Raw genomic sequence first — 26,229 nt, 5'->3', positions numbered from 1 at the left:
TGACCAGAAGGGTTGTTTAGGCATTTAGAAAAGTATAAATTATAGCTTCCACACGTATTAGGACCATCAATTAAAAAATCTGGTCCAAAAACATATTTTTGGACCAGCGAGTAGAATTATTTTAGTGTTGGACTACACACTAAACGGTTCTTTGTAAATTTGATTAACCAGTAATTCCTAGTGTATTTTTTCCTTCGGGTATTCTTATTTTTGTAAGCGGACATTAACAAAAGAGTTCGCGTCAGGAAAAAAAGTTGACCTTATAAAAAACCCTGCATAATTTTTTTCGCACAGGGCCCTTGTAGGCTCAGGACCGGCTCTGCATCTGACTATCCAGATTGGCATTTTTGCAAATGCCCATATAAAATTGGCCTACAAAACTGCAGGAATAGTAGAAACAAAAATCATTTTCACTGATAAATATAATAGAGGGGATGTAGCTGTTGGTAATGGCTATAAATAAATATATGGTTTCCCATCCATCTGGCTAGCCGGATTGGAATTTTTGCCACTACCTATAAGAATTGGCTACCAAACTGCAAGAACAATTGAAGGAGAAAACATTTTAAATGCATAAATACCATGTTTTTTTACTGGGAACTACATCGCTGAAATGACATAACAAAAATCAATGCTAATCATTTATAAGTTCACTACGAGTTCATAATGCTACCAAAAAAAAGTGCAGGTAAATGAGGACGCAAAGTTGATCATCAAACTCTTCGGCGACCTGTGGTCCGTGGTGGGAGTGGGGCTCTACGACGGCCAGTAGTCGTTGTTGAGAGTGGGACTGTAGGGAGGCCAGTGGGTGGGAGTGGATCTCTGGGGATGCCACTGGTCGAGGCTTTGGGGAGGCTAATCGGTGGTGGTGAGGCTCGAGGACGGGCAGTTGTTGGTGGTAGGGCAGTGACCAAGTTGTGTATCTTCCGCTCAAGCTGCACAATCAAAGAAAGACATACATTAGTAATATATGATTGCGTTGATAAATTATAGGATGACATACACAGGTATTTGACTAAAATAGTTAACACATAAGTAAGCTTTGCACTTGTTTTTCCTTAAATAGGGAACCTTATAAAAAAGTTATATTTCGTTTGTAGTGAATATTTTTTTTTAAATAGAAAAAGATAACAAAAATGATACTTGAACTCCTACTCATTCCCTGAATGAGATTCATAGGATTCCCTTATATGGATCTAAAGTAACCATGCATTGTGAACACCCCTTGAGGTACAAATATAGTACAAATAGTATAAAGCTTCATTTAGCAAAATTTCGTAAAAATAAATGAACAGTATTTGAGTCATAGATGGTGTACGATTAGGCTAAATTCTATGCATCACTTATGAATATGTAATGGCTTTAGTAAACAATTCCTTAAATTATTTTAATCAGGAAAATTCCAATTACCTTTATAATGTGGAGAAAGACTGGTTTCACTCGTTGATATTCATGTGCAATTTGATCCACGGCGTTGCCACACCTGACATCATTATTAAATTTAAATCAGAATTGCAAACTTAAATTTATATTGATAAGAATTATCTTTAGGAATAATAGGAAGATTATATATGCAATATGTTTATTAATTTTATAAAAATAAATTGCTTACTTCGTACTTTAAATCATATAAAATTGCTAAAAAGTGAGGAAAGAATCATATAAAAAGTCTTCATACTATAATTAAATAATGAAAGAGCGAGCATAAAAAAGTTAAAAATTTGGTAGTCCAGTATAGTCATATCATTATGTATATTACTGTCTAACATGATCTGCAATTATATCCATACAACAATAGATCATACTAACCCAATAACATCAAATTTCTCCCTGGCCTCTTTGAAAGCCTTGCATCCCTCGCTGATCTTGATGGAACCGACACTAATACCAAATAAATTTAACAAGGAAACTAGTATCAATGTTATTGCCTAGAAATATAGCATTCCTTGAAGAAGCATTTTAACAACCTGGACTTGTCATAACAGCTTGGTGCAATAACTTTGTAACTTCCCAATGAACAACACAAAAAATATCTCCTTATTTAAACCTTAAAAGATGGGGAAAAACCAATTTGAATAGATAGTAAGTCCCATAAATGATACCAACTATAAAAAAAAATGTAGGGGTGGAAACGTCTTATTGTCTCAAACTATTCTTATTCTTTGGAAAAGAAAAACTCTACCACTAGAAAAGGAATGCTAGATACAAGCCTAGGTAGCTAGGTGAAGGAAATACATAAGTGAGATTCAAATCCCAAACCTCTTGGTAAAATCCACCAAGTGTTTCTAAAGATTTTTGAAATAAAAATAAATAAAATAAATTTGTTTTCCAGCATATTTTGAAGAACCCACAAAACCGAAAACCTAAAGCTGGAAAATACCATAAAAACATTTAATTTTAAGATTAAAACAATGAATGTGGTACTAAAAGAAAATACTAAAAAGGAAAACTTGTCGTTAACGACAAAAAAAGAGATTAAGTCAAATGGAAATTTTAGCTAGGAAAAAATCATTGACTTGTATTTAATAAGGTTATTGGATTTAGATGATATTTAACAATAAATAATTTCTCTAATCAAGTGATTTGAACAGTATGCCCATTTATGCCATGATTAGTTGGCTCCTGATAAGGAGAATTTCTGACAGATAAAAACCAACAATCCAATACATATATACTTATTTAAATGAGCATTAGTACCACATGATCAGTGTCGATATCATATTTGGTTCCCAATCAATATTATATCCGAGAAGACTGAGTTGACTATTTGGAAATTGGTTTAGTTGGATGCTCAAAGTTACAAACCTTATTAATTAGCTGGGTATAAGCAGTTGTATATAACTGCTAAAGATTTTTCTTTTCTTTTTTTATTGGGGGGGGGGGGGGGGGGGGGGGGGATGGGACATAATAAAAGTCATATATGGTTTAGTTGGATGCTCAAAGTTACAAACCTTATTAATTAGCTGGGTATAAACAGTTGTATATAACTACTAAAGATTTTTTTTTGGGGGGATGGGACATAATAAAAATCATCTACTGATATAACTCAAAGTTAGGTTAGAAGGTATATTGATCAGAATATGATAGATATGTGGTTTTGGATATCTAACGACCATCTAGTTACATGAATAATATTGTGTCATATTAACAAACATCCCTTTATAGTGTGGCAGCTTCAAAAAATCATATTAGGTTAAATTATTTCGTTTGTGAAATATCTTCCTGAGACCCAACTATGATATTAGATACTCTGAGAAACTCAATGCCTAGCATTTTAATCACTTTTACAAAAAAAAAAAAAAATAATAATAATTTGAAGTATAAAAAAAATGGTTACTTTTACAAATAACTCTATTCGAAGTGAAAATTCATAAATTCAGTTGTATGCTTCAGAAAAAAAAAATTCTAGATAAACTACACAATCCTACGATGATGTATATGACCGTACGACATGGTTAGTTACCTTTTGCTACTTCCGGTTAGTTTGTGAACCAACCCTTCAATCTTCACTAAGTTGAAAGCTGGTTTTCTGCATATAAATAAAACAAAATCTTAATTACAACAATTAATTTTGAAAGTAATTAATGTACCAATTCTATAACCTTCCAAAATCTCACACACGCACACACGTGTAAATATACATATAGACATATGCATTACTATGTTGAAAAATGCATTCTATGGAAGATGAATACAAAAACCTAATTATAACAACTAAATTTAAAGTAATATATAAATATCTATTATTCTATATATATATATATATACTAATCTCTATTACCTCCAAAGGTTAAACACAAGTATATATATACAAAGGAATCATAGACGATACAAAGTTTTCTTCAAATTACTTACGCATGTCGGTACATTTCTTCTATCATTTTTTCTTCTTCTTTGTAGACGATAGTTAAAAGATCAGCCGCCATGCTGAATCCCTCCTTTTTATGGTCCTTCATGTCCTGAAGACTTAGGAACTGTTCAAAAGTACTCCTATCAAGAACACCCTGTATTGAATAAATACAATAACACATATAATTGTTCATCTTAATAATATTATTATATCTTCAGTCTCCAAACTAAAGAGTTTGATGAAACATACAATCAAGTAGAGATCTACACAGTTATAGTAAGAGAAAAAGAAATATCCAAACACATATACGGAGACTACCTACCGCATTACACTCTAATTAACAATAAAATCTAAAAATGGCTAAGAAAAAGCATTTATTAAAATTATTAATGAGAAATGAATCATCTTCACTAATCAATTAAGTACCATATATCAAAGCAAGTGTATCAAGTCCAAAAATGTATCTATACATGTACCACAAGCCACTTGCTTAATCACCATTGATATTTTTATTTATGTTCTTTTTGCAGAAATGATTACTAGTAACTCTTTCTTTAAATATATAACAAGATCTCAGAACTCAACGAATGTAACATATATACAAATATTAACTTGTCATTTATAGAAATACATAATAAATTTTACCACTGATATATCGAAAACAAGCATGAAAAAAACAAGAAAACTTATGAAAAACTCATTTTAAAAGTAATCAAATCAATAGATTACTTAGGTTTCCCATAATAATACGTTAATTAAGAACCATATGAATGTCTAAATAAAAGCAAATAATAGAAAACTAAATGAAGAATCAATAAGCAGAAGAATACTTCATTATACCTCATCATATTTCATAGACAAAAACATAGAGAGTTCTTCACGAAGAGCGGCCAAATTTTGATCCATTTTTCACAAGAAGAAAAAAGAAGAAGCAAAATCCTCTACTTGGTAAAAAGGAAACCCTAAATATCAGAGACTGAGAAAACAAAGAAATGCCATATATAGTAGTAATTATTTGAGGTGTGACTTCTGAAGAAAAATAGGTAGATTTATAGGAAAAAATTAAAGAGAGTATGTGACATTAATGCACGCAATAATGATTACGCTTGTCAGAGAGGTTAAAAAACAACAACAAATTAGTTGAAAGTTTGAACAAAAGAAATTAAGAAAAACAAGTATTTAATGAGGTTTAAATAGGAAGGTAAGGTACTTTACTTATTGTTATATGAAACTTATCATACTTCTACATATTATTTTTTTGGTAGACCTTGACATGTTTTCTAAAGTGAAAGTTTATTTTTGAAAAATCAAGGTTTACTAGTTTGTTGATTTTTTTTAGTAACATCCTTGCTCAGAAAAAATTATATGTAAAAGATGGTATGTCAACATATATTAGTGTAAAAATAGAGTGAAAAGTTGTGAATGGTTATTGGTTAGGAGAGTGGAAACCTATAGAGAGAATAAGTGACAACAGAGTATGCAATAGTGATTATGTTTGTCAGGGAGGTTAAAAAACAACGATAATAAACTGAACATTTGAACAAAGAATTTAGAGAAAAAAGTATTTCAAAAGGTCTAAATAGGAAGGTAATTATAATTTACTGTTAGATAGAAAATATCATCCTTTTACATTTTTCTTGGTAGACCTTGACATATTTTGCGAAGTGAAAGTTTATCTTTAAGCAGTCAAAAGTTAATAATTTTTGATTGTTTTAGTGACGACCTAGCTTATAAAAAGTTATATGTAGAAAGTCGTACGGTGGCATTTACTAGTATAAAAATGAAGTACAAAATTATAAATAATGGTTGTTAGCCATAGGAGTAAGACCCTTGTTAGACCAGGGAATCTAGAGACCTCAATCTGAGGTGTAAGAACTTCAAACATGAATGATCATATTAAATGATAGTCACGAGGGATCTGGATAGTATATTCATTTTAGTATATTGGTGAAAATGTGTACTGCTCAAAAATAAATAAACTGAAATACGGTGTATACTGTAGTTAAAGTTCTAATGTCCATTTTTCCCCAAAGAATTTGATAATTCAATATAGTCAAGCCGCGAGCGTGCTCCTTATGGGCGAGTTACATTAGGTAAGTATTTAACTATTTCCAAAAAAAAAAAAAAAACTGGCAAACTAAGATTTTTTTTTTTGTTCGTTAATACAATGATACTTAATCTTTTTCACACAAAATAATATATCTTTTATATGTTAATGTATCACAGTTTGTTGCATATATATCTAGGTAGACAAATTTTAGTTTACCGCTAACATAATGGCTTTGTTGATGCCTTAATATATACAAGAATATTAGTTTACTTGTGTTGCATAACGGATCAGAATATTAATTCCATAATGACATTGATGATTCCTTTTATCCAGTAGTTTTAATATGTCGGTTGCATGATTGAATCAGGTCATAACGGTATAGTTGATTCCTCTGCACAACGACATTAGTTAATTCATTGGAGTAGACCGTTTATGGAATAAACCGTTTTATCAGTAATGTTTGTGTTGTCCCTGCGCCATTATGGGAAAAACTATTGGATAAAAGGAATCCAACGACCGTAGGTACAAAATTATGAAGTAAACCGTTTTTAACATTTTCTTGTACATCAAAAATTGTTGCTTTCTCCACGTAGTGGGTCATAATTTTATTATCTACTTATTTTATTTTAATATAAAAATATAAAATTGATTATAAAAGGATTTACAACTAAAGTTGTCATTAAGTAATTGATATTGGAATTCGTTATCCCATAAAAAGAAAAGAAACAACAAAGATACTAGCTTCAAAAAATACTTTCAAACAAATTATCTTGCAAGTAGATTTTTTTATCTATGACAATGTTATCAGCTTTTGTGAGAAATTTAATTATTTTTGAAGAAAGAGTGATAAATTTAATTATCATTAAAATCATTATTGGTGTGGGTTTTTTCTTTCAGTTAAAATTTTACTGACCAGTATTACCCTCCTTATTTTTTCCCTCCCTACTCGCCTCTTAATCTTATGTGTAATTACTAAATAGTCCCTGAATTTAAAAATAGTAAACTTTGTTGAAGTGAAAAATAGATAAGTGAAAAACATTATCACACGTAGGATGTGAGAAGAGTATGCAGGCAAAATGCAAAGGAAATTTTATTAAAATTATTTAATGGACAACATTATCTTACCGGTAATGAATTTTTTTTCGTGTTCATGATATTTCCACTATATTATACGCCAAAATAGTCTGCCAGAACATAAATTTAGTGAACCATTTTAACACTCAAGGAATAAAATCACAATGGATTTTGTTTAATATAAAGGATGAGTCGTTTCAACTTACATTTTAAAAGAGGTATCCAATATATAAAACTTCTTTCGGAATTAGAAGGTGTTTCAAACATCGCTTGAACTCTAGAAAGTGTTTAAATTCCCACCTCAAACCAGGTATTCGTGTACAGTGTGAATCAGGCAGAGTTTAGAATGTAGCATAGGATTTTAAATTCCACAAATTATTTTTGGCGATACTAAATTTCAAGAGTATACCAATTCAGTACCATTGTCATTTCATAAAATATATCATCTACCAACAAACGGGTAGTTGGAGAGTTCAAATACCGAGAACTGAGAAAGAACCTAAAGTTGTAGGTTAAAACCTGAGTCCAGGTGCACCAAATGAAGACTTGAGTTCAGCTGAGTCAAGTGAAGACTTGGAACCTGGACGAGGAAGCTGAGGTCTGAAGTAAAATAATAAGGGTGCAAATGTAATTTAATTAATATTTGGTAACCGACTTAAGGTAACCTCCTTGTAATTAATATAAATACCCACTTGCAAGCACAAATGAGGGATCTTATGGATTTCCAACTCATTTTTCTATAACTTTCTCTCTCATGTAACTAAAGAAATTAAGTATATCTCTGTAACTCCAAAACCCCATTGATGGAAAACACCAAAATACCCACAGTAGACGTAGATCTTCAATATAGAACCAATTGAATCCATGTCTCATTTACTTTCAGTAGTATTAGTATCTTTATCATTATTAAACAATTATGGAGTACAAAAATATGTATCTTTATGATCAACATATCTTTTAGAGATGTTCTAAGAGTCAGTTACGACTGTGTTCGTATAGTGGGGTCGACATGACCATTTGTATCTCGAAGGATGTTCTAGGAGTCTTCCGTAGGGCCCGAGGCAGAATAACCAGATGTATCTCGTGAAGATGTTCTTGAAATTATTAAAAATGCACGAATAAGTCGATTCGGTGCCTAGAGTAAACATGACCAGTTGGTATCTCGTGTGGATGTAGTAAGAGTTAGTCTATGAGATCAATAAGGGGTGAGTTGTACTTACCAGATATGGATGCCTCCAGTCATGCTCATAAGTTAGCATGGACTTTTTATTAATCTACACATCCTCCATGACCAACAGTGTCTCGCAGGGAGATAAACTAGGAATCATGTCATCACGAGCAGTTGCGTCTGGCGGAGATGTATGCTGACATCGTGGATGATCATGCTCATTCTTGAGTGAACTAGGGACATTTCATGAGGCTTTTGAGCCTCCGTGAGCAGTAGTATATCTCGAGGATGTATGCTAGGAATCACGACATCTTGACCAACAGTGTCTCGCGGGGACATATACTAGAAATAATGGCTACAAGTTCCTTGAAGACCAAGGGTCGAGTCTCTCTCTCGTGATAGTTGATTTTTTACATATGGGGTTGAGCTTGTCTTTTAGCAATAAATGTCAAAACTTATCTTCGGATCTCTCTTTTAAGTTCAGTCTTTCGAACATCTCTCATTTATTTTTGCTAAACCTCAAAGATAACTATTGGTCCAGAATGATGATTCATCGCTAGTTGTAAGCTTACCATTTTGGTTGTGGTCTTGAAATGACCATTTTCCTCTTTATATAAATTTCGCCATCTACACATGTATCAACATGTTTCTCCGATGTTATATATCAGTCATACATGTTTAGTTGGGCAACTTAGAAATCAAACTTTTTTATGGATAATAGATCAAAATATTTATTGAAGAGTGATGTCAAAGCAGAGAGCCCGGTGTACCAACAAATATGTACTGTAAGATCATGTAATAATTCTTATTATATATATTACATATCAATATGTATCATAGGATCGTACAAAATCACTAAAAGAACAAAATACATGATTTAAAAAATAAAAAAAAACTAAACCAAATCAAAACGATGATAAAAAAAAGAAAATATAAATAAAAAGACTACGATGATTTAATCAACCAAGTATCTTCTATCTCCGGTATAAACAAATATGTATTATAGGATCATATACAATAATATAGTCCAACAATAGATCTAAAAATTTAGATCCACTCTCGAATAGCTTGCATCGGGAAATTTCTTCTCCTTCTTATCCTTTTCTTCAGGATAACTTTCAAACTCTTAATCTTCAAGTTCTCTTTTTCCCTCTCTTCTTATTTTAATTAAAAACCTAATTCCTAAATGTAAATCAATGAAATGAAAATATCGATTTCTTCTCGATTTTTCCGTTCAAACATAGAATCATAACTATATATCTTGTTTTTTGTAATTTAAAATTCAAATTTCCACTATTATCAGCACAGTAACATATAAATCAGACAAGAGCAGAGGAAAGTGATAAATTCAAGAAGAGAAGCCATCATCGTCATCACTGCTAGGAATATTATTATGTATATGGGAGTATTCCGGGCATTTAAAAAAGAAGTTTTATAATTCTTACACGTTTATGTAATTGGGATTAAGGTTTTTGGTCCAAATACCCGAAAATAGACCATTGGTTAAACTTGCTCCAATGGGTGGACCATCCATTAAATGGATCATCAAAACTAGTAGTAATTATAAAATTTTATCCGTCTTATATAGATTTTGGTATATTTGATGTGCGACAAATTAGTTTATATATTTACCACTAATACTAACAAGTAGTATAATAGTAGTAATGATTATTCCCACAAGGAGCTTTGTAATTGTTATTTGTTATTGACTTCTTATCTAACCAAAAAGGGTATTGTAGAATTATTAAACTAAATTATACTAACAATAATAATAAAAAAATTGAGATCTAGGTAAGAAAATACTGGTTAGAGTTTTCATCTTCCATCACCAAACGTGCTCATCAATATCGATTCGAGTTAACATTCAATCTTTTTCATACCAATAACCCTAAAATACCTATCGCAGGCTTACTCCGGCAAAACTACTTGTATCAAAGGCGCATAAGCCACTCTTTGAACCCTTCTCAATGATAACTTGGAGTAAGAGACACTCAAGCTTAACCCAATGAAATCAATGATCTTCATGAGTTAAGGTTATTCTAAGCAATCTGGTGCAAGATCCACACATATTTAACCTAGGTTAAGCTTCTACACATAATCGCATGGAAACATCCCGTCATCAACAACTATGTATACTACTTGTGATTAGAGTTCTTTGACAATTACATATCTCAAAACCCTACTCTAAGTTTAGATATCAATACATGCTCATCTAATTTGCAACTCAAACAAACAAGTCTTTAATTTTACATGACGATATAAACAATCGAACATAAGTGATAAAAGAGATCATTAACATTAAAACTAACTAGCCGTATTGATTAATAATTTTTAGGACTTCAAACTACATCTCCAACCAATAGGACAAAGTTACCTAGTCATGGATTTCTTAAAATCCAGGGATAATATACAAGAAGAAGACTCGTTTCTCCCTAAGGGGAAAACCCTAGGTTTGTGATAAAATATGTGATATAAAAGGTGGAATATTAGATAACAACTTGAAAGATGATTTGTTTGAGACTTAAATGTCTTCTTTTGTATCCTTCAATGTTTGGTCCTCAAGTATCCTCTCTTTAACTTAGAATCCAAAGGGTTTAAAATCCTTCTGAGACCATGTTTCCTCAATTTAGAAGTCAATGTACGTTAAAAGGGTCCTTGTGAGTTATCCAGAATCGGCATAGTCGATAATCTAGTTAATCGTGCCAACTTGGAGCAAAAACATACATAAAAATATGTTTGAAACAGTGTAACTTCCGGTATGGTTGATAACTGTGCCGATAGTTGTGTTGTAGATCGTTTCCTTTCGCTTCGACTGTTTTCCTATAACTTTTTCATACGAACTCGGAATGACCTCATTCTATTTACATTCACTTCGTATTCTCATCCTATTCAAAATGATATTAAGAATTTATGGATTTGATTGAGTAAAGTTTAGTATCTGGCCCTTCCTTCATTAGTAGTATTTCATTTTCTTATTATTTTAAAACCATTCCCACTTCTTTTGGTTCATTCACATATCAAAGGCTTCAAAATAAAAAACAAACATAATACGCAAAAATAATAGCCAATATAAGCATGGATTTGACACTCAAAATCCCCCACCCGCCCTCTCATCCTCACTCACACCCACTTACCTTTTGCTGGTCCTCGAGCAAACTAAACTAACCCTAAACTAAAATACAACAACTCCTTTTCGTCGAGGAGACAGTCGCACTTAACATGTGTAACAAGCCTTTAAACCCTAGTTGTACCTAGTGAATGAGTTATAGTCTCGTGAGGGCTTACAAGAGATATACACACAAAACCTTCTCTAACTTCAAAACTTGCCAATGTTTCTTTATACTAATAATAAGAAGTTAGAAGTACCAAAGAAATATTCTCATGCTTAAATGTTGAGCGAGAAATAACGAATTCCATATGAAATAACTACGTTGAGTGATCGAATATCTCGACTTCTGCCTCACCAATAGGGCTCTATAGATGGTGGATTTTCAACAAAGGGAAAAACCGTAAAATCATGATGCATGTTTCTGACACGGCTTTCAGGCAAGCGACGATTCATATTTTACGAAGCCACGATGAATATGTCTTTCGAAAAGCCTCCACTAGTTGAGCGTTCGATCCCTGGCATTTCGTCGTGCCCTCTATGTAGAATAACATAATTAGGCGGTCCTCCGTAGATTGAGAACAATAACGCCTTCAGGACGTCGGTGATACTCATTGTTCCCTGACTACATGAGAGAGACCCCCTTCTACATAGAAGAACGATTGGGCGGTTCTCCGTAAGATTGAGAGCAATAATGCCTTCAAGACGTCGGTGACACTCACTGTTCCCTGATTATGTAGAGAGAGTGTATAGACCCAGAAGGTTCTCCGTAAGATTGAGAGCAATAACGTCTTCAGGACTTCGGCAACACTCGCTGTTTTCTGACTATGCACCTTTCAGAACGAGTATGACGCTTTAACTGGCTAATATCCCTTCTGCAATAGATTAATTCTACCGTGACATTCACCACTGAATTCCTAGAAAATAATCTATTTTATCTCATTACTCTGATTTCATGATCGAATCCACGGATGATCTCATGGAATGGTAATAGATAATATCATTACTCCGATTTCATGATCGAATCTACGACTGATCTCATGAGATGGTAATAATTACTTTCATTACTCCGATTCTGTGGTCGAATCCACGATCCCACAGAATGGTAATACCTATTTTATTATTCCGAATTCATGGTCGAATCCACGGCTGATCCTATGAGTTGATAATAAAAACTACTCACTTTTATTACTTAGTTTCATGAATCATTCTCCGTTGAATTTCATAAATTAGTAATAAATACTCAACAATCGGGCATCTGGACTACCGCTGAGTAATCTCCATAAAATAGTGCAAGTGTACTCGACAATGATGCACGAACGAGCGCCCAAATGCGCGAGGGCACATCCAAAATATGGACAAATGAGGAATCCCGCACAAAACAGGAGAGACATTAAAATAATGGAGAAGCACCCATGGGTCGGGTCGGCCGGGCGGGCCCTAGCCATGGCCGGTCCCATGCTTCCTCCATTATTTTTCCTTATTTTTGTTGTTTTCATAAATTCATGAAGACTCCTCCATTCCATCAACTTTCCTTGTTTGAGCAAAACTCGTGGTTTCTCCATATTTGTGTAGTTTCACAAAAAATAATAATATAAAATAGGGAAAGGTGTTGCGGGGACGGGGCAACATAGCCGGCCGGCCATGCCCTAGCCGTGGCCGGTCCCACACCTTGCAATCCATAATCTTTCATAAATTGTTATTTTTCTCATCTTGTGAAACTCCTCGGTTTTAGCAAAAATCATGGTTTCTCCATGTTTTCTCAAATATTGCGCGAACCATGAAAAAGCCAAAAGTCAACATGGTCACACGACTGACTACGCTACTCACGAAAAATATATTAAAATATTATTATTTTAATATTCACAAAATATTGATCAAACGAGCGTACTTGGTAATTCGAGCAAAATCGAGGATTTCAGTCAAAGATCGAACTCTTCTGAAAATCCGAAATATTGCTCAAACGCACATCAGAAAATGTTGAAACTCTCATGACTGAGACATGGCATTATAGAGACACGGGCATGCTCCCTTGACCGACCAAGGGAGGCTCTAAGGCTTGCAATGAGCCGGTCCCACACGTTTTCACACTTTTGACCTAATTTGCGCAATCGCTCATATTGGGTCCACACTCTTCACAACCAACTCAGAGTTTGTGCAAAAGCCCATCAGCGGTCCCACGACCACCAAGGGCCGGTCTCATGCCACCTTGGTTGGTCCCTCACTTTTATATAATTAGGTTTTATCACCTAATGCTCAATCCAGCACTATTTCAATAAATGATGAAACCGACATTTAAGCATCATTCCTTCACCAACTGGCCAACTCAGGACCCTGGTGTACGCTCAATCGAGCAATTGGGCATCACATGGTCCATAGTCCATGTGGTCGGTCCCTCCTTCGCTCATGACCTATTTTCAGCAATTCGTCAACTAATGAGCAATTGCTCAAAATTAAGGTTTTCGAACAAACGCTCAACAAATCATCATTCTGAGCAAGTTCAAACACTAAATAAATTTATGTTGATCCAACAAACAACACGAGGATTAACTATATGATATTCGGTAATCTACCAATATTTTAACTAATATTTTATTGGGTCATCCCACCAATAAATAAATTATCGAATTGAGTAATACTTGCTCAGCTGCTCAAATATTGATCCACTATCAATATTCAGTGATTTATCAATAATTCGTCGAATCGAGAAATACTTGCTCAATTGGTTAAATATTGATCCAAATATCAATATTCAGTAATTTTTTGAATTGAGCAATACTTGCGCAATTGCCCAACTATTAATACTCTTCGTTGAATCTGCTCAGATGCTCGAATTTACAATAATTGCACACGAGCAATGTCAACATAAAAACTAACACGTTCAAATTCATGAATCGCTGAGCAATCGCCAATCATGTGCAATTCAACAAAACTTAGATTCATTATCTAAACAGTCAACAATAATCGACTAATAAAATACACGTCTGTCATGCAGACTCCACGATTCGTGAGACTCTGATCACGTCACATGGGGGATATCACTTAGGGTTTTGGTCTGGCGGCATACAGCACGTGGATTCATCCACGATGATAATGTGAGTAAGTCGTGCAATGGTTGAAGGAGTTAGCAAGTAGTGGTTGGACGGTTAACCAAGTCTCTGCACGACCTGGAACTGGTTTCACCACGATCTTCCACTTTCCCACTCTTTCACTCGTGAAACCGTCACACTTACTGGGATCAATGTGTTCGCTACTCTGACAATATAAATAAGCCTCTGGATCCACGATTGAACAACAATAATTTTTCGAGCAATCACTCTCAGAAATTCCATCAATCGCCCAAAACTTATTCGAACTTCAGCAATTCATCAAATTTTCAGAAACCTTCAACACATCCACAATCCTTGATCATCATCGATCCCACAAAATTCTCATCTTCCCTCCTACAGATCAACCCATCTCCCTCTTTGTGACCGAATTGACTCTGGAACGACCATTGACTTGGTTTAGGCCGGAGTCCTATAGATTGATCTCTCGAATCTAAGCACTCCCTTTGCAGTGCATCTGTGTGAGGTTCAGCAGTTTGCTCGGGTCGAGGAGTCTCGAAAGCACGCCCGGCTCTTCAATTTCCTAAAAAAAACAACAAACCATTTTTACCCATCCATAGGTTTCATGATATTGCAGTCAAAAGACAGTTTTTTTAGTATTGAAAGACGATGGTACCAAGTACACCACAATCTTTTTGATGTCAACCTATAAGTCAGATACCTTGTGTGATCTAATATAGACATGGACTGTCAAAAAGATGACGACAATAAGGTATACACTTGGTATATAGTATAATTCCATAACCGAACCTTAAACTATAGGGATCAACCCAGGTGTAGAATTAACGTACATCGTATTTACTTTTAACTATAACTAAAGCAATAATTATAATAGAGGAAATTAAAAGTAAATATACAACAATATTTTGTTAACGAGGAAACTGCAAATGTAAATGCAAAAAAAAAAAAAAAAAAAACCTCAGGACCTAATCCTGTTTTGAATACTCTCAGAATTAAGCAGTTATACAAAGAACTCTACCAACTTTGTATAGTTGAGACCAAGTAAATACCCCCTAGTTACCTAGTTTCCTCAGTGTGCCTGCGCCTAAAACCAATATGGACAATGCACGCAAATTTTGAGATAAAGTCCACTATCTTAAGTTGCTTCAGCCGCTGTGAAGACTTTAAGCACTCAACTCCTTTGGATCCTCTTCCAAAACATTAAAGGACTAATCTGTTTGACAACCACTCTTCCAATCTAAAAAAGTAAATTAGATATTATTTTGTTGATGTCACAAAGGCTCTTCCGTTTAATCTAATAAACTCCTTTGTTAGGTAAGATTTACCAAGATCTAGATTATCAAAATAACCAAATCTAGGTATACAAACTATCAAATTCAGATACTGAAGAATTCCACCAAACGATAATGTAACGGATTAGAAATTTTCCATTCCAATAGGTTGGATTTCAACCCAGTTAGCAAGGTTAAACCCATGATACGTCACTCGAAAAATAAACAAGATGAATCCACTTCTCTTTTGTAATAGTTAAAAACTTAGGATTGCATAGGAAAAAAAAATAAAGAGTCAGTCACAAGTACAAGGACACCTACTAATACAGTGGGGAAAAAATCATAATATCAACTAGAGTATTTAAATTAAGCCAAAAAGTTTTAACATAAAACAAGTAATTTATGCCATATATATTAGTCTCACAACAGTTGATGACATAGTTATACATGCATGAAAATAATGGTTAGACTCAAGTAGCAAAATGAGATTTACAATGCATTGAACTGGACAGTGAAAGGATTTCCAAAGGTACTCAGTGTACGCCCAAAATCAGACCCAACGTACATGGCATAACCACTTAAAAACCATATAATTACTTTGCACACGATCCCAATGATATATACAAGCAAATTGTGACAAATTCAAGGGAAACCAACAACACAAACTATCCCAGATAGGCCCGTGATATACGTATCATCGACGGAAAAATACTAACACTGAAAGCTCCTGACGCCTGCCATGAGCTCGGTTTTGCTTGGTGTTCCTGATTCTGGATTCTTTCCACTCTCTGGGGGGGAAAACAAAACAGGGTGAGTGAATGCCCAGCTGAGGGTATAACAACGAAGACACAATGCAGTGCCAAAATATAAAGGCCTCAACAATGAGCAACAACTAGATCGATATAAAAATATAAAAACGTGAAGATTTAAACAAACATTTGGTAACCAAGATTTAGTGTTGTAAAATGAGGATAAGTTACTCTACTATTCCTTTGGCGAACGCCATCGTCAGGGTAGTTCGATACCAACTACTGTTATCAAACAAACGGTCTTCCGGGTTGTCACCCGTAGGTGGGGTTTCAATTAAGGCCTGACGGTCCTATAATATAGTCATCTACATTCCATTTATGCTTGTTTACAAAAAGGAAAGAGATAATTGGTCTTTGGTACTCAGATTTTTCCAGGACTATGTTTTGGTCTAACATTTGTCCAACGTTAGGGCTTGGTACCTGGACTGAACGTTGACCCCTGTTGACTAGGTTAAGTCCTAACTTATGTTTAGTAATTACTAATAAATTTATATAAAATTTAATTATTTAACAAAATTATAATAACACCTTTTACTCTACATTACACAGTAACCATTCATTTTACCCTAATTCTTTCAACTTCTCCTCCTCCTCCGAACAGTCGCCGCAACCACTATCAGAGAGAACAAAATAGTTCTTCCCCCATTAAAACAGTACCACCAACTCATCTACCATGAAAACCCAAAACCATCAAACAAATCTTCCATTGGTGTAAATGAATGACAGTAACACCCTCTCCACCAACCCACTTTGGCGGACTTTTTCTTTCTTCATGCTCCTGTAATCCCTGTAATCCTATCATACATCTAATAAATCATCATTCATTCACTTCCAGTTCTTATTCTTACTAATCTGTACAACCTTTACAAACATATTTTAATAACATCTCTTCCTGTAATCAATTCACTAACAACTTCCATTAATCTCTGAGTTCTTGAAAAATCAGAATGAAATCTCTTCAATTGTTATGTGATATACTTGGATCAAGTTGAAATCTCAACTGAAAACGTTATTGAATCTCAATTGAAACCTATATTGAAGCGATTATATCATTAACTCAAATTAAATCGATTCTGCCATGATTCTCAATTGAAACCTCTATTGAATCTCAATGAAAACCCAATTGAATCGATCATGTCCTGAGCTCAAACTGAAACCCAAAGAAAATCGAAACCCTAATTTCAGTTTTAATTTGAAACCTTAATTCTTCATGACATCAAAATCCTAACTTCCTAACTGAACCCTGATCATTTCTGTAAAAATAATACTCCCTTCGTTCCTTTTTAATAGACTGATTTTTTTTTAGAGAAAATTAAGGAAATTAAGAGAACTAATCATTGAAAGTGGTCCTCATGACACTTGTCAATAAAAGAAGTGAAGTGAAATGGTCCCATGACACTTGTCAGCAAAAGAAGTATAGTGAAATGGTCCACATGACACTTGTCATCAAAAGAAGTTAAGAGAAAAGTGGTCCCAGAAAACTAAAGTAACATTTGACTTTCTCAATTAGGAAACTAGCCTATATTTTTGAAACATTTATTTTAGGAAACCAACCTATTAAAAAGAAACGGAGGGAGTAGTAAACTAGATTACTGCTACAGCAGTGGGGGCCGACAAAAAATTTATGACACTACTTATTCACAAATTAAATTGGGCAATCAATGTGTAAACTGTGTCATAGAGAAGGGTGGGTTAATTCTAAGAAAAAAAATTTGTAGTAATATTTATGCCCGAGTGGTTGTTCAGGTCAATCACTAACGTGACTCATTTTTAAGTCCATATAAGTCTAGTCCATGCCAAACAACTTATTGAAAAATAGGCATGGGTGAGTCGGTCAGAGAAATGTGCGGGCCGGGCACTAACATACCATTTAACAAGTTGTTCTCTTTCCAGTAGATAGGTCGCTTTTTGAAAAATATTACTACTTGCTGTGTTAGGATATGCGTCAAGCGAATCGGGCGGGTCAATCGCCAACACAACTCATTCCTCCCACAGTCCCACGCTGGGTTGCACAGACGCGGACACGACACGACGCGGACACGGACACTACGAAATTCTCAAAATCCTAGGACGCGGACACGTATATACGTATTTTATTTATATATTATATATATATATATATAATCATGTATTTATACAACAAAGTCAAGTATTTCGATCCTAAAAATTAAAAAATGATGCTATATATGTATAAATTTCGAAAGAACAGAAGATATCGTTTGTTTATACACGCCGAAGATCAAACAAGCAGTCACTATTAACTCCAACAGAAATTCACGGGATGTGAACCTCCGGCAGTGCGCGTAGTGGTGCACGGACTTTAGTTCCGGTTATCCTGAGCAGCAAAGTACGCATACTTTGGTTCAAGGATATTGGACTTACACACATATGAGTTGTCTCACAATGTTTATATCCAACCATGGTTATGTATTCTAAACTCTCATTTCAATCATTGAAACATTCTTAGAGGACGTTATATAGTTGTTCACAAACTATTTTTCGTCAAAGCGATTTTCAAGTGATTGAAACTAATATGACTTTCGTCACTAGTAAAGATGAAATTGGCAAAAGAGAAAACTTATCAACACATATTTCGAGAAATATATAAGCGAGATAAACTCAGCTTGAAATAGTACATGTGTGTAATCACAGTCTATATAGCAATACGACTTTTGTCTCAAGATAAGAGATAAAGTATACTTTTGAGTGATAGATAAATTCAAGTCTCCACATACCTTTTTGTCGATGAAGTTCCACCAGTTCCTTGAGTAGTTCTTCGCCTTTGCATGATGAACACCATGGAGTCTAGATCTCAACTACTAAAAAGGCGAGGGTACCCAAATATACCTCAAGCTAAAACTTTTCCTACCTATAAGTCCTTTCTCCGAAAGTGATTGTCTATGGAGTGAGTTGAGACAATGCAACTAATCGTTTCACACTTCGTGTGATCATCTATGGATACGAGATCGAGACAATACAACAATGAAGTATGTTTACTTGATAAAAAGGTTCGGACTTAACCAAACACAATAATATTGCTTATCAAGTAAATAAGAATTAACGTTTGTGTAATTTACTTTACTTATAATAAAACAATTATAATGCGGAAATATAAAGTAACTGACACAGTAAGATTTTGTTAACGAGGAAACCGCAAATGCAGAAAAATCCCGGGACCTTGTCCAGAATTGAATACTCTCAGGATTAAACCGCTACACAAAATTACACCAAACAACTAAACCTATAGTTCACCTAGTTCCTTATGTATTCCCACGACTCCAACTTATGAATAAGTCACGTACTTGGAACAATTCCTTTGGTTCGTATTCCAAACAGTAAAGGAACAATAAATCAGTCTGGTATCAACTCTATTCAACCAAGTGATGTGAGTCGGACAAAGGCTCTTCTGTTTATCTTAACATAAACTCCTTCGTCGGGTTCTTAGATCTATCTTATGGTCAATCACTAAAGGTAATTGTTAAGATTTTGCAATCAATACTTTTAATCACAAAGAGTTGTATTGATGCCGATCTACACAACTAATCAATCCAATCTACCACAAGGATAAAACGATTATAGTTGGATCCTCTTATACTGAAACAAGTATTGTGCACACCAAAGATTATGAACCCCAAATCAGAAATCTTCAATATCTTCTTAGATCTTCAATAAACACCTGCACACAACAACTTGAATCTCTTGTGATCAATCATGCACAGAACGGAGTCTGTTAACAATGGATTATCACAAGATCGTCTTTAGAACTAACAACAGTCTAAAGATCCCTGTCGAAACTTCGATCTAATTTAATTGAATCTTATATCAGAAGAGAAGATTCTCAAGCATAAACAAACTAGGTGCAATCAAAGTTCAACCACCGTTAGTCAATCAAATCAATTGAAAACACAAGATAAACCGTAATTATCTAGTTTCCCACCAACGGTACTCGTAGAGCTTCTCAATCCCAAAGAAGACTTTAAACTGAGCGGACATAAGAGATTTCGCTAATTAGGTTACTCTCCTCTCCGAATAGGCGGCTTTACCAGTAACAACACAACCGAGGAAGTTTGCTATCACGAAGAATTAGTTTGCTAGAAATGCAAACTTCAAGTATTTATACACAAGGAAGTTTGGACACCAAGAAATTTCCAAAACCGATAATATTCTCAAAGATATTCAATATATTCCAAATTCGGTTTCCATAATTCCAGGAAATTCTCTGTCCAAAATAATGACCGAAAATCTCTTTGGAAAACCTCAACTAGTAAATGCACATTACTAATTCTCATTTTCCTAAAATAAAATTAACAACCTTAATTAAAAGATTCTTAACTTATTTATATTTCGATCCTGGGATTTCTTCCTGTAGATATTAAGGAATAACTTTGAACAATAAAAGATAAACATTATTGTACGTGTTCAAAGTATGCCGACATTCTTACTTTGTAAGTCTTCTTTCATACTTACAACCTTGTAACCGATTTTCCACACTTCCAAACAAGTTTAGAATTGGTTCATCTGACTTTCAAGAACTATGTGATTGATTAAGAAACATTCAATCACAAATCAAGGGTTTAACGGTTCTACCAAAATAAGTTTCGGTTTTACCTCCATGTGTGTATTGTGCATAGTCACACTAGCTCTCCACAATTCGGTTGACTAGGTACTAGGATCAGTTCCCCACATATATATGGTATCTAACTTATATGCTTTCCACATTTCCATAAGATCGGTTCCCGTTTGCCTAAAAACGTGATGCACATGTCCATAGGATCGGTTCCCCTTTCTGCTACAAACTTGCTGCACCTCATACAAGGATCGATTCCCCTTTGTGATGTGTTGCACCTCTTCATAGGATCGGTTCCCCTTTACCCAGAATCGTTCAACAAATCAATAACTCGATCATACCATCTCAGGTGATTACTTAAGATCGGTTTCACTAATAAAAGTCATACCAATACATAAGTCAGGCCTTTGTGAATAGTTTTACCAAGAACACAAACAAGTCGTGAGTGGTTATACTAAATCACACATATTGGATGTTCACAAGATATGCAATGAATAACAATCCCAATAACGCCTGGTGATTTCCTTTTCGATTCATAAACAAGTTTATGAACTTACTTCCTTAAAACACATGTAAAACATTGTTTCCTCACCTCACACCCATACATAATCACAATAGAATTTAAACGATTATGTCAATGTCTTATCCACAAATTTTAATGGTTAAGCAATAAATTTCATATTGTATTCCTTAATACTTTTTCTATCTAGAGTGTTCATGCTTCACAGTTTCGTTTTCAATATGCACGACTTGAAAGATAAGTTAGGGAATGAAACAGTTCAAGTCAAATATCACTAACCTCAAGTGGAAGAATGATGTTGTCGTTGTAGTTTCTTACTTCTTCACTTCTTCAAGTCTACGCAATACTTGTAATGTCTCATATCCTAATACTTTCAAGCTAACCTATACGAAGTTGACTCTAGTACATAATCAAAAGCGACTCTTCAATGAGTTTTGGTTCACTAAAATATGACAACCAAACTTGACATACCAACGCTTGGTGGGTTCAACCGAGATATGCTCTAACCATATCCCCCTTTGTCAATTTTAGTGACAAAAGTCTTACAATCATATGGATAAACAAATTACAAGAATTCATTACACATACGCTTGATTCCCGAATTCAACAGCACAATAACCTGCATTCATTCGATCCTTAAATGCGGTTGTTGACATTATAATAACAAAGCTAATACTCCCCCTAAAGGTGATATAGGTAGATTTCATCAATCCGCATGTCTTTGTTATACCAATTAACATGATATGCTACTCCCCCTTAGTGTATGCTTTCACTCTTTCGTTAGATAAACGTTTAAGCACAATTGTTCTTTTCGTTAGTGATACGAATCAATATAAAATCAATACCAGTATCACTTGTTTATTCCATATGTTTCTCCCCCTTGTTGTCACAAAATGACAAAGAAACGAAAAAATAAAGGACAACACGAAAAGAATCATACAAATCTCAAAATAGACTTGCAAACCTATAGAGTTAAGCACGAGGGTTCCACACACAATTTTTGATAACCAATATCAAAACCGAAACTACAAAGTAATTTGTTTTGATATGTTATCAAGGAAACAATTGCCCGAAGCAATTTTCCCAATTTAGTTTAGCAAACCAAAAATCAACTAAGCAACTTAGTCCCTTTGCTAAACCGATTGTACAAATACAACCGCTTCATTCGATAAGACCAAAATAAAGATAACTCTATTTTTCTCATCAGGTTCTAATTATACATATAACTTAGACCTTTCAATTTTACACAAGACAAGTACTAGGTTAGTTAACTAGCATTTCTTGTTAAGGCATTCGATTAGACTTGAATAACCGAAACCTCCACTTTGATAAGTTTAACTAAGATAAACTTAGCTTCTCTTATGCGGAATCGAATTGGACTAAAGAATCCATCCAGTAAACCTTTTGTTTATTTAAGCCATAAATAATTCATACGAACCAAATAAAACTTGCGTAATTATTCACCTCAACCAGAAGCAATTGTGAAAAGGAGAGGGTACCCAAATATACCTCAAGCTAAAAAATTTCCTACCTATAAGTCCTTTCTCCGAAAGTGATTGTCTATGGACTGGGTCGAGACAATGCAACTAATCGGTTCACACTTCGTGTGATCGTCTATGGATACGAGATCGAGACAATACAACAACGAAGTATGTTTACTTGATAAAAAGGTTCAGACTTAACCAAACACAATAGGATTGCTTATCAAGTAAATAGGAATTAACGTTTGTGTAATTTATGTAGGATCATAATCTCGCAACGACAATGTTTCAGCGAAATTATCAATAACGGATCAGAATCTCGCAATGACAATGTTTCAGCGAAATTATCAATGATACAACACAACAGCGTCGCAGAAAAATTTCAGAAATGATAAAATAAATGACGTCAACTAAGATCACGAGAAAGATATGATAGTCCTGTGAAAATTTGAGAGTTTGCGAAATTAACATTTGTAAGGTTGCGAGAATGTCGCAGACCATACCCGAAAATAAAGGACAGATTAGCTGTCATCCACTATGTATTTCCTTATAAATAGTCGTTCGAGTTGTAAAGAAGAGGGGAGATCTTTTTTGAGTAAGAAACAAGTAAATATGAGAGAGAAAGTTCAGAGCAGAGATCATTCTTGATTTCTTTATCTTTTCTTGTAAGAACATTCAAAGATTAATCAATAAAATTAAGAGTGTAAACCTAAAAATGAGTTGATTAATAATGAAATCATATGAGGGGTGTAGTGTAGGATTTCCTGCAACTACATAATGACGCTAGAAACAGGGACTGAAGATCGAAAGTTGAAGATTGTTGTTGAGAATATTCAAATCAAGAAAGTGATTAAATAAATCAGTGAATCGGGTAGAAGAAAGATGAATAAAATTAATGTAGATGACAAAATATTGGAGTGTAATATGATAACAAAAACGATGATTAATGAATTCCATGAAAACATCAAAGGAAGAATACATAAACGAAATTTTGAAAGAAGGAAAGTTATGGCGGTAGAAAAGACATCACCCTTGAAAGATTGGGAAAAGCAAAAAAATTATATTCATGGCGGCAAAAATACCAAAAGAAAATTTGAACCACACATCTCCATTGGTTGTCACAGTGCCTATTACGCGAAAAAAGAGGGAGACAATGGCATAATCCACAGGAGAATGGATATTGAACAGAACTTTAATCGATACAGGAAGTTCAGTGGATATAATATTTTATCACGCATTCCGGGGAATGGGATTTAAAGATGAAGAAATGTCCAGTTCAACATATTTTGTTCACGGCTTTGGAAAATCCATAACAAAACCTAAAGGAAAGATAGTGGTACGAATTCCACTTGGAGAAATCGAAACACATGTAACGTTGTGTGTGGTGGATATGGAATCGCCATATAATATGTTATTAGGAAGACCATGGATACATGCGATAAAAACTAAGGTATCAACGTTGCATCAATGTATTAAATTCCCCACACCAAATGGAATAGGTGAAATCAGAGGAGATGTTGACAATGCGAAATTATGTCATCAGATTGAAGTAAAGCATTATGAAGGACAAGCAAAAAAGAAACAATTTCGCAGAAAGTTGGCAAAGGAAGCAAAGAAAGAAGAAGAATTTAGAGTATATATGATAAGGGCAAAAGAAGGCAAAGGATACCCAGCGAAATTTCGGAAGAAGGAGAAGGACCTATGAAAATAATAAAAGAAACAACACCAATGGGAGAACCTAAACCCACTTACACCGCCGCAGAACCAACAAAAGAAATAAATGTTGGAACTATAGAAGAACGTCTAATATTGAGAATTGGAACCAAAATGGATATGGAAGAATAAGAAAGAATTGTTAACTTATTGCGAGAATATAAAGATGTTTTCGCAGGAAACATGGATGAGATACCGGGAATAGATCCATCAATTGCATGCCACAAGTTGGAGATTAACAAAAATGTGAGATAAACAAAGCTTCCCCCAAAGATAGTTTTCCGTTACCAGATATTCCTCAAATGGTGGAATCTGCAGCGGGAAATGATAGGGTATCATCTTTAGATGGATACAAAGGGTATAACCAAATCCCTCTCGTTGAAGAAGATCAAGAACATACTGCTTTCTTTGCCCCTAGAGGTTTATATTGTTACACGAAAATGCCATTTGGTTTGCGAAACGCAGAAGCGACATACCAAAGAATGGTAGAGAAGGTGTTCGCAAAATGGATACACAAAACATTAGAAGTATACGTGGATGCCATGTTAGTAAAGAATAAAAAAGCTAAAGACCATGTACAAGACCTGAGGGAGATTTTTGAACAAATGCGGCAGTATAACATTAAATTGAATCCTGAGAAGTGTACTATTGGAGTTGCATCGGGAAAATTTTTAGGCTACATTGTATCAAAAGAAGGAATACAGGTTGATCCAGAAAAAGTGCAAGCAGTTCGTGACATGCCAACACCAGCAACAATAAAAGATGTACAGAAGTTGAATGGGATTCTATCTTCGCTGGGGAGATTCATTTCGCGATCATCAGATAAATGCAAATATTTTTTCGATATACTCAAGAAGGGTGCGAAATTTAAATGGACTGATGAATGTGAAAAAGCTTTTCAAGGAATCAAAGAACATATTATGAATACAACTATTTTACAAAAAGCAGAATTAGGAGAAGAATTATTGATCTATCTTGCGACGAAGTCGCATGCATTAAGTGTTGTGTTATTGCGAGTAGACGCACGAGTGGAGAAACCCATTTATTACATTAGCAAAACTTTTAATATTGCTGAGAAGAATTACTCAAAGATTGAAAAGTTAATCTTAGCATTAGTTTATGCATCATTTAAGCTCCGCATATACTTTCAATCACACAAGATAAAGGTATTAACAAAAGTACCAATTGAATCAGTGATGAAGAATTCTAAAATATCAGGAAGAGTGGAGAAATGGAATGCAAAAGTAGGCCACTTTGATATTAAATATGAAATTTTGTCTTCACCAAAATCACAAGTTGTTGCAGATTTCTTGGCAGAATTTCCTTTAGAAGAAGATGAAGCAGTAGAAGAAATGATGGATGTAGAAGAAGAACATGGAGATCCAAAAGATTTATTAACAGAACCAAATAGATGGGAGATATTGGTAGATGGATCATCAAATGGAGAAGGAAATGGAGTTGAAATTGTTTTAATTTCGCCAGAAGGAATAAAAATGGCTTTTTCATATAGATTGGAATTTGCATCCACTAATAATGAAACAGAATATGAAGT

General features: G+C 34.3%; 1 protein-coding gene across 2 annotated transcripts; it reads right to left on the bottom strand.

Annotated features, from left to right (window-relative positions):
• Window positions 1-548: 548 nt before the first annotated feature.
• Window positions 549-4,830, bottom strand: LOC113309403 (pseudo histidine-containing phosphotransfer protein 6-like). 2 transcript variants are annotated; one of them, XM_026557833.1, is made up of 6 exons: window positions 4,691-4,830; window positions 3,856-4,004; window positions 3,464-3,529; window positions 1,810-1,881; window positions 1,411-1,483; window positions 549-935 (listed from the first exon to the last, which is right to left on the bottom strand). In XM_026557833.1, exons 1-6 carry the CDS (start codon window positions 4,754-4,756, stop codon window positions 714-716), a joined length of 648 nt encoding a protein of 215 aa, XP_026413618.1. In that variant the 5' UTR covers window positions 4,757-4,830; the 3' UTR covers window positions 549-713. The 2 variants fall into 2 exon arrangements, with proteins under 2 accessions (XP_026413618.1, XP_026413619.1); XM_026557834.1 differs by lacking the exon at window positions 1,810-1,881.
• Between the last annotated feature and the right edge of the window lie 21,399 nt (window positions 4,831-26,229).

Source organism: Papaver somniferum, chromosome 9, assembly GCF_003573695.1.
Source record: "Papaver somniferum cultivar HN1 chromosome 9, ASM357369v1, whole genome shotgun sequence".
NCBI lineage: Eukaryota > Viridiplantae > Streptophyta > Magnoliopsida > Ranunculales > Papaveraceae > Papaver > Papaver somniferum.
Note: the sequence above shows the minus strand (reverse complement) of the source record. Positions and strands in the feature narration are given on the sequence as shown.

What these genes read in the sequence shown, in the direction of transcription:
- LOC113309403 (XM_026557833.1), bottom strand. Translation starts at nt 4,756, where the DNA reads ATGGATCAAAATTTGGCCGCTCTTCGTGAAGAACTCTCTATGTTTTTG. An exon ending in GAGAAATTTGATGTTATTGG is followed by an intron (nt 1,484 to 1,809) that starts GTTAGTATGATC and finishes TAATGATGTCAG; the next exon opens with GTGTGGCAACGCCGTGGATC. An exon ending in TCTTTCTCCACATTATAAAG is followed by an intron (nt 936 to 1,410) that starts GTAATTGGAATT and finishes TTGATTGTGCAG; the next exon opens with CTTGAGCGGAAGATACACAA.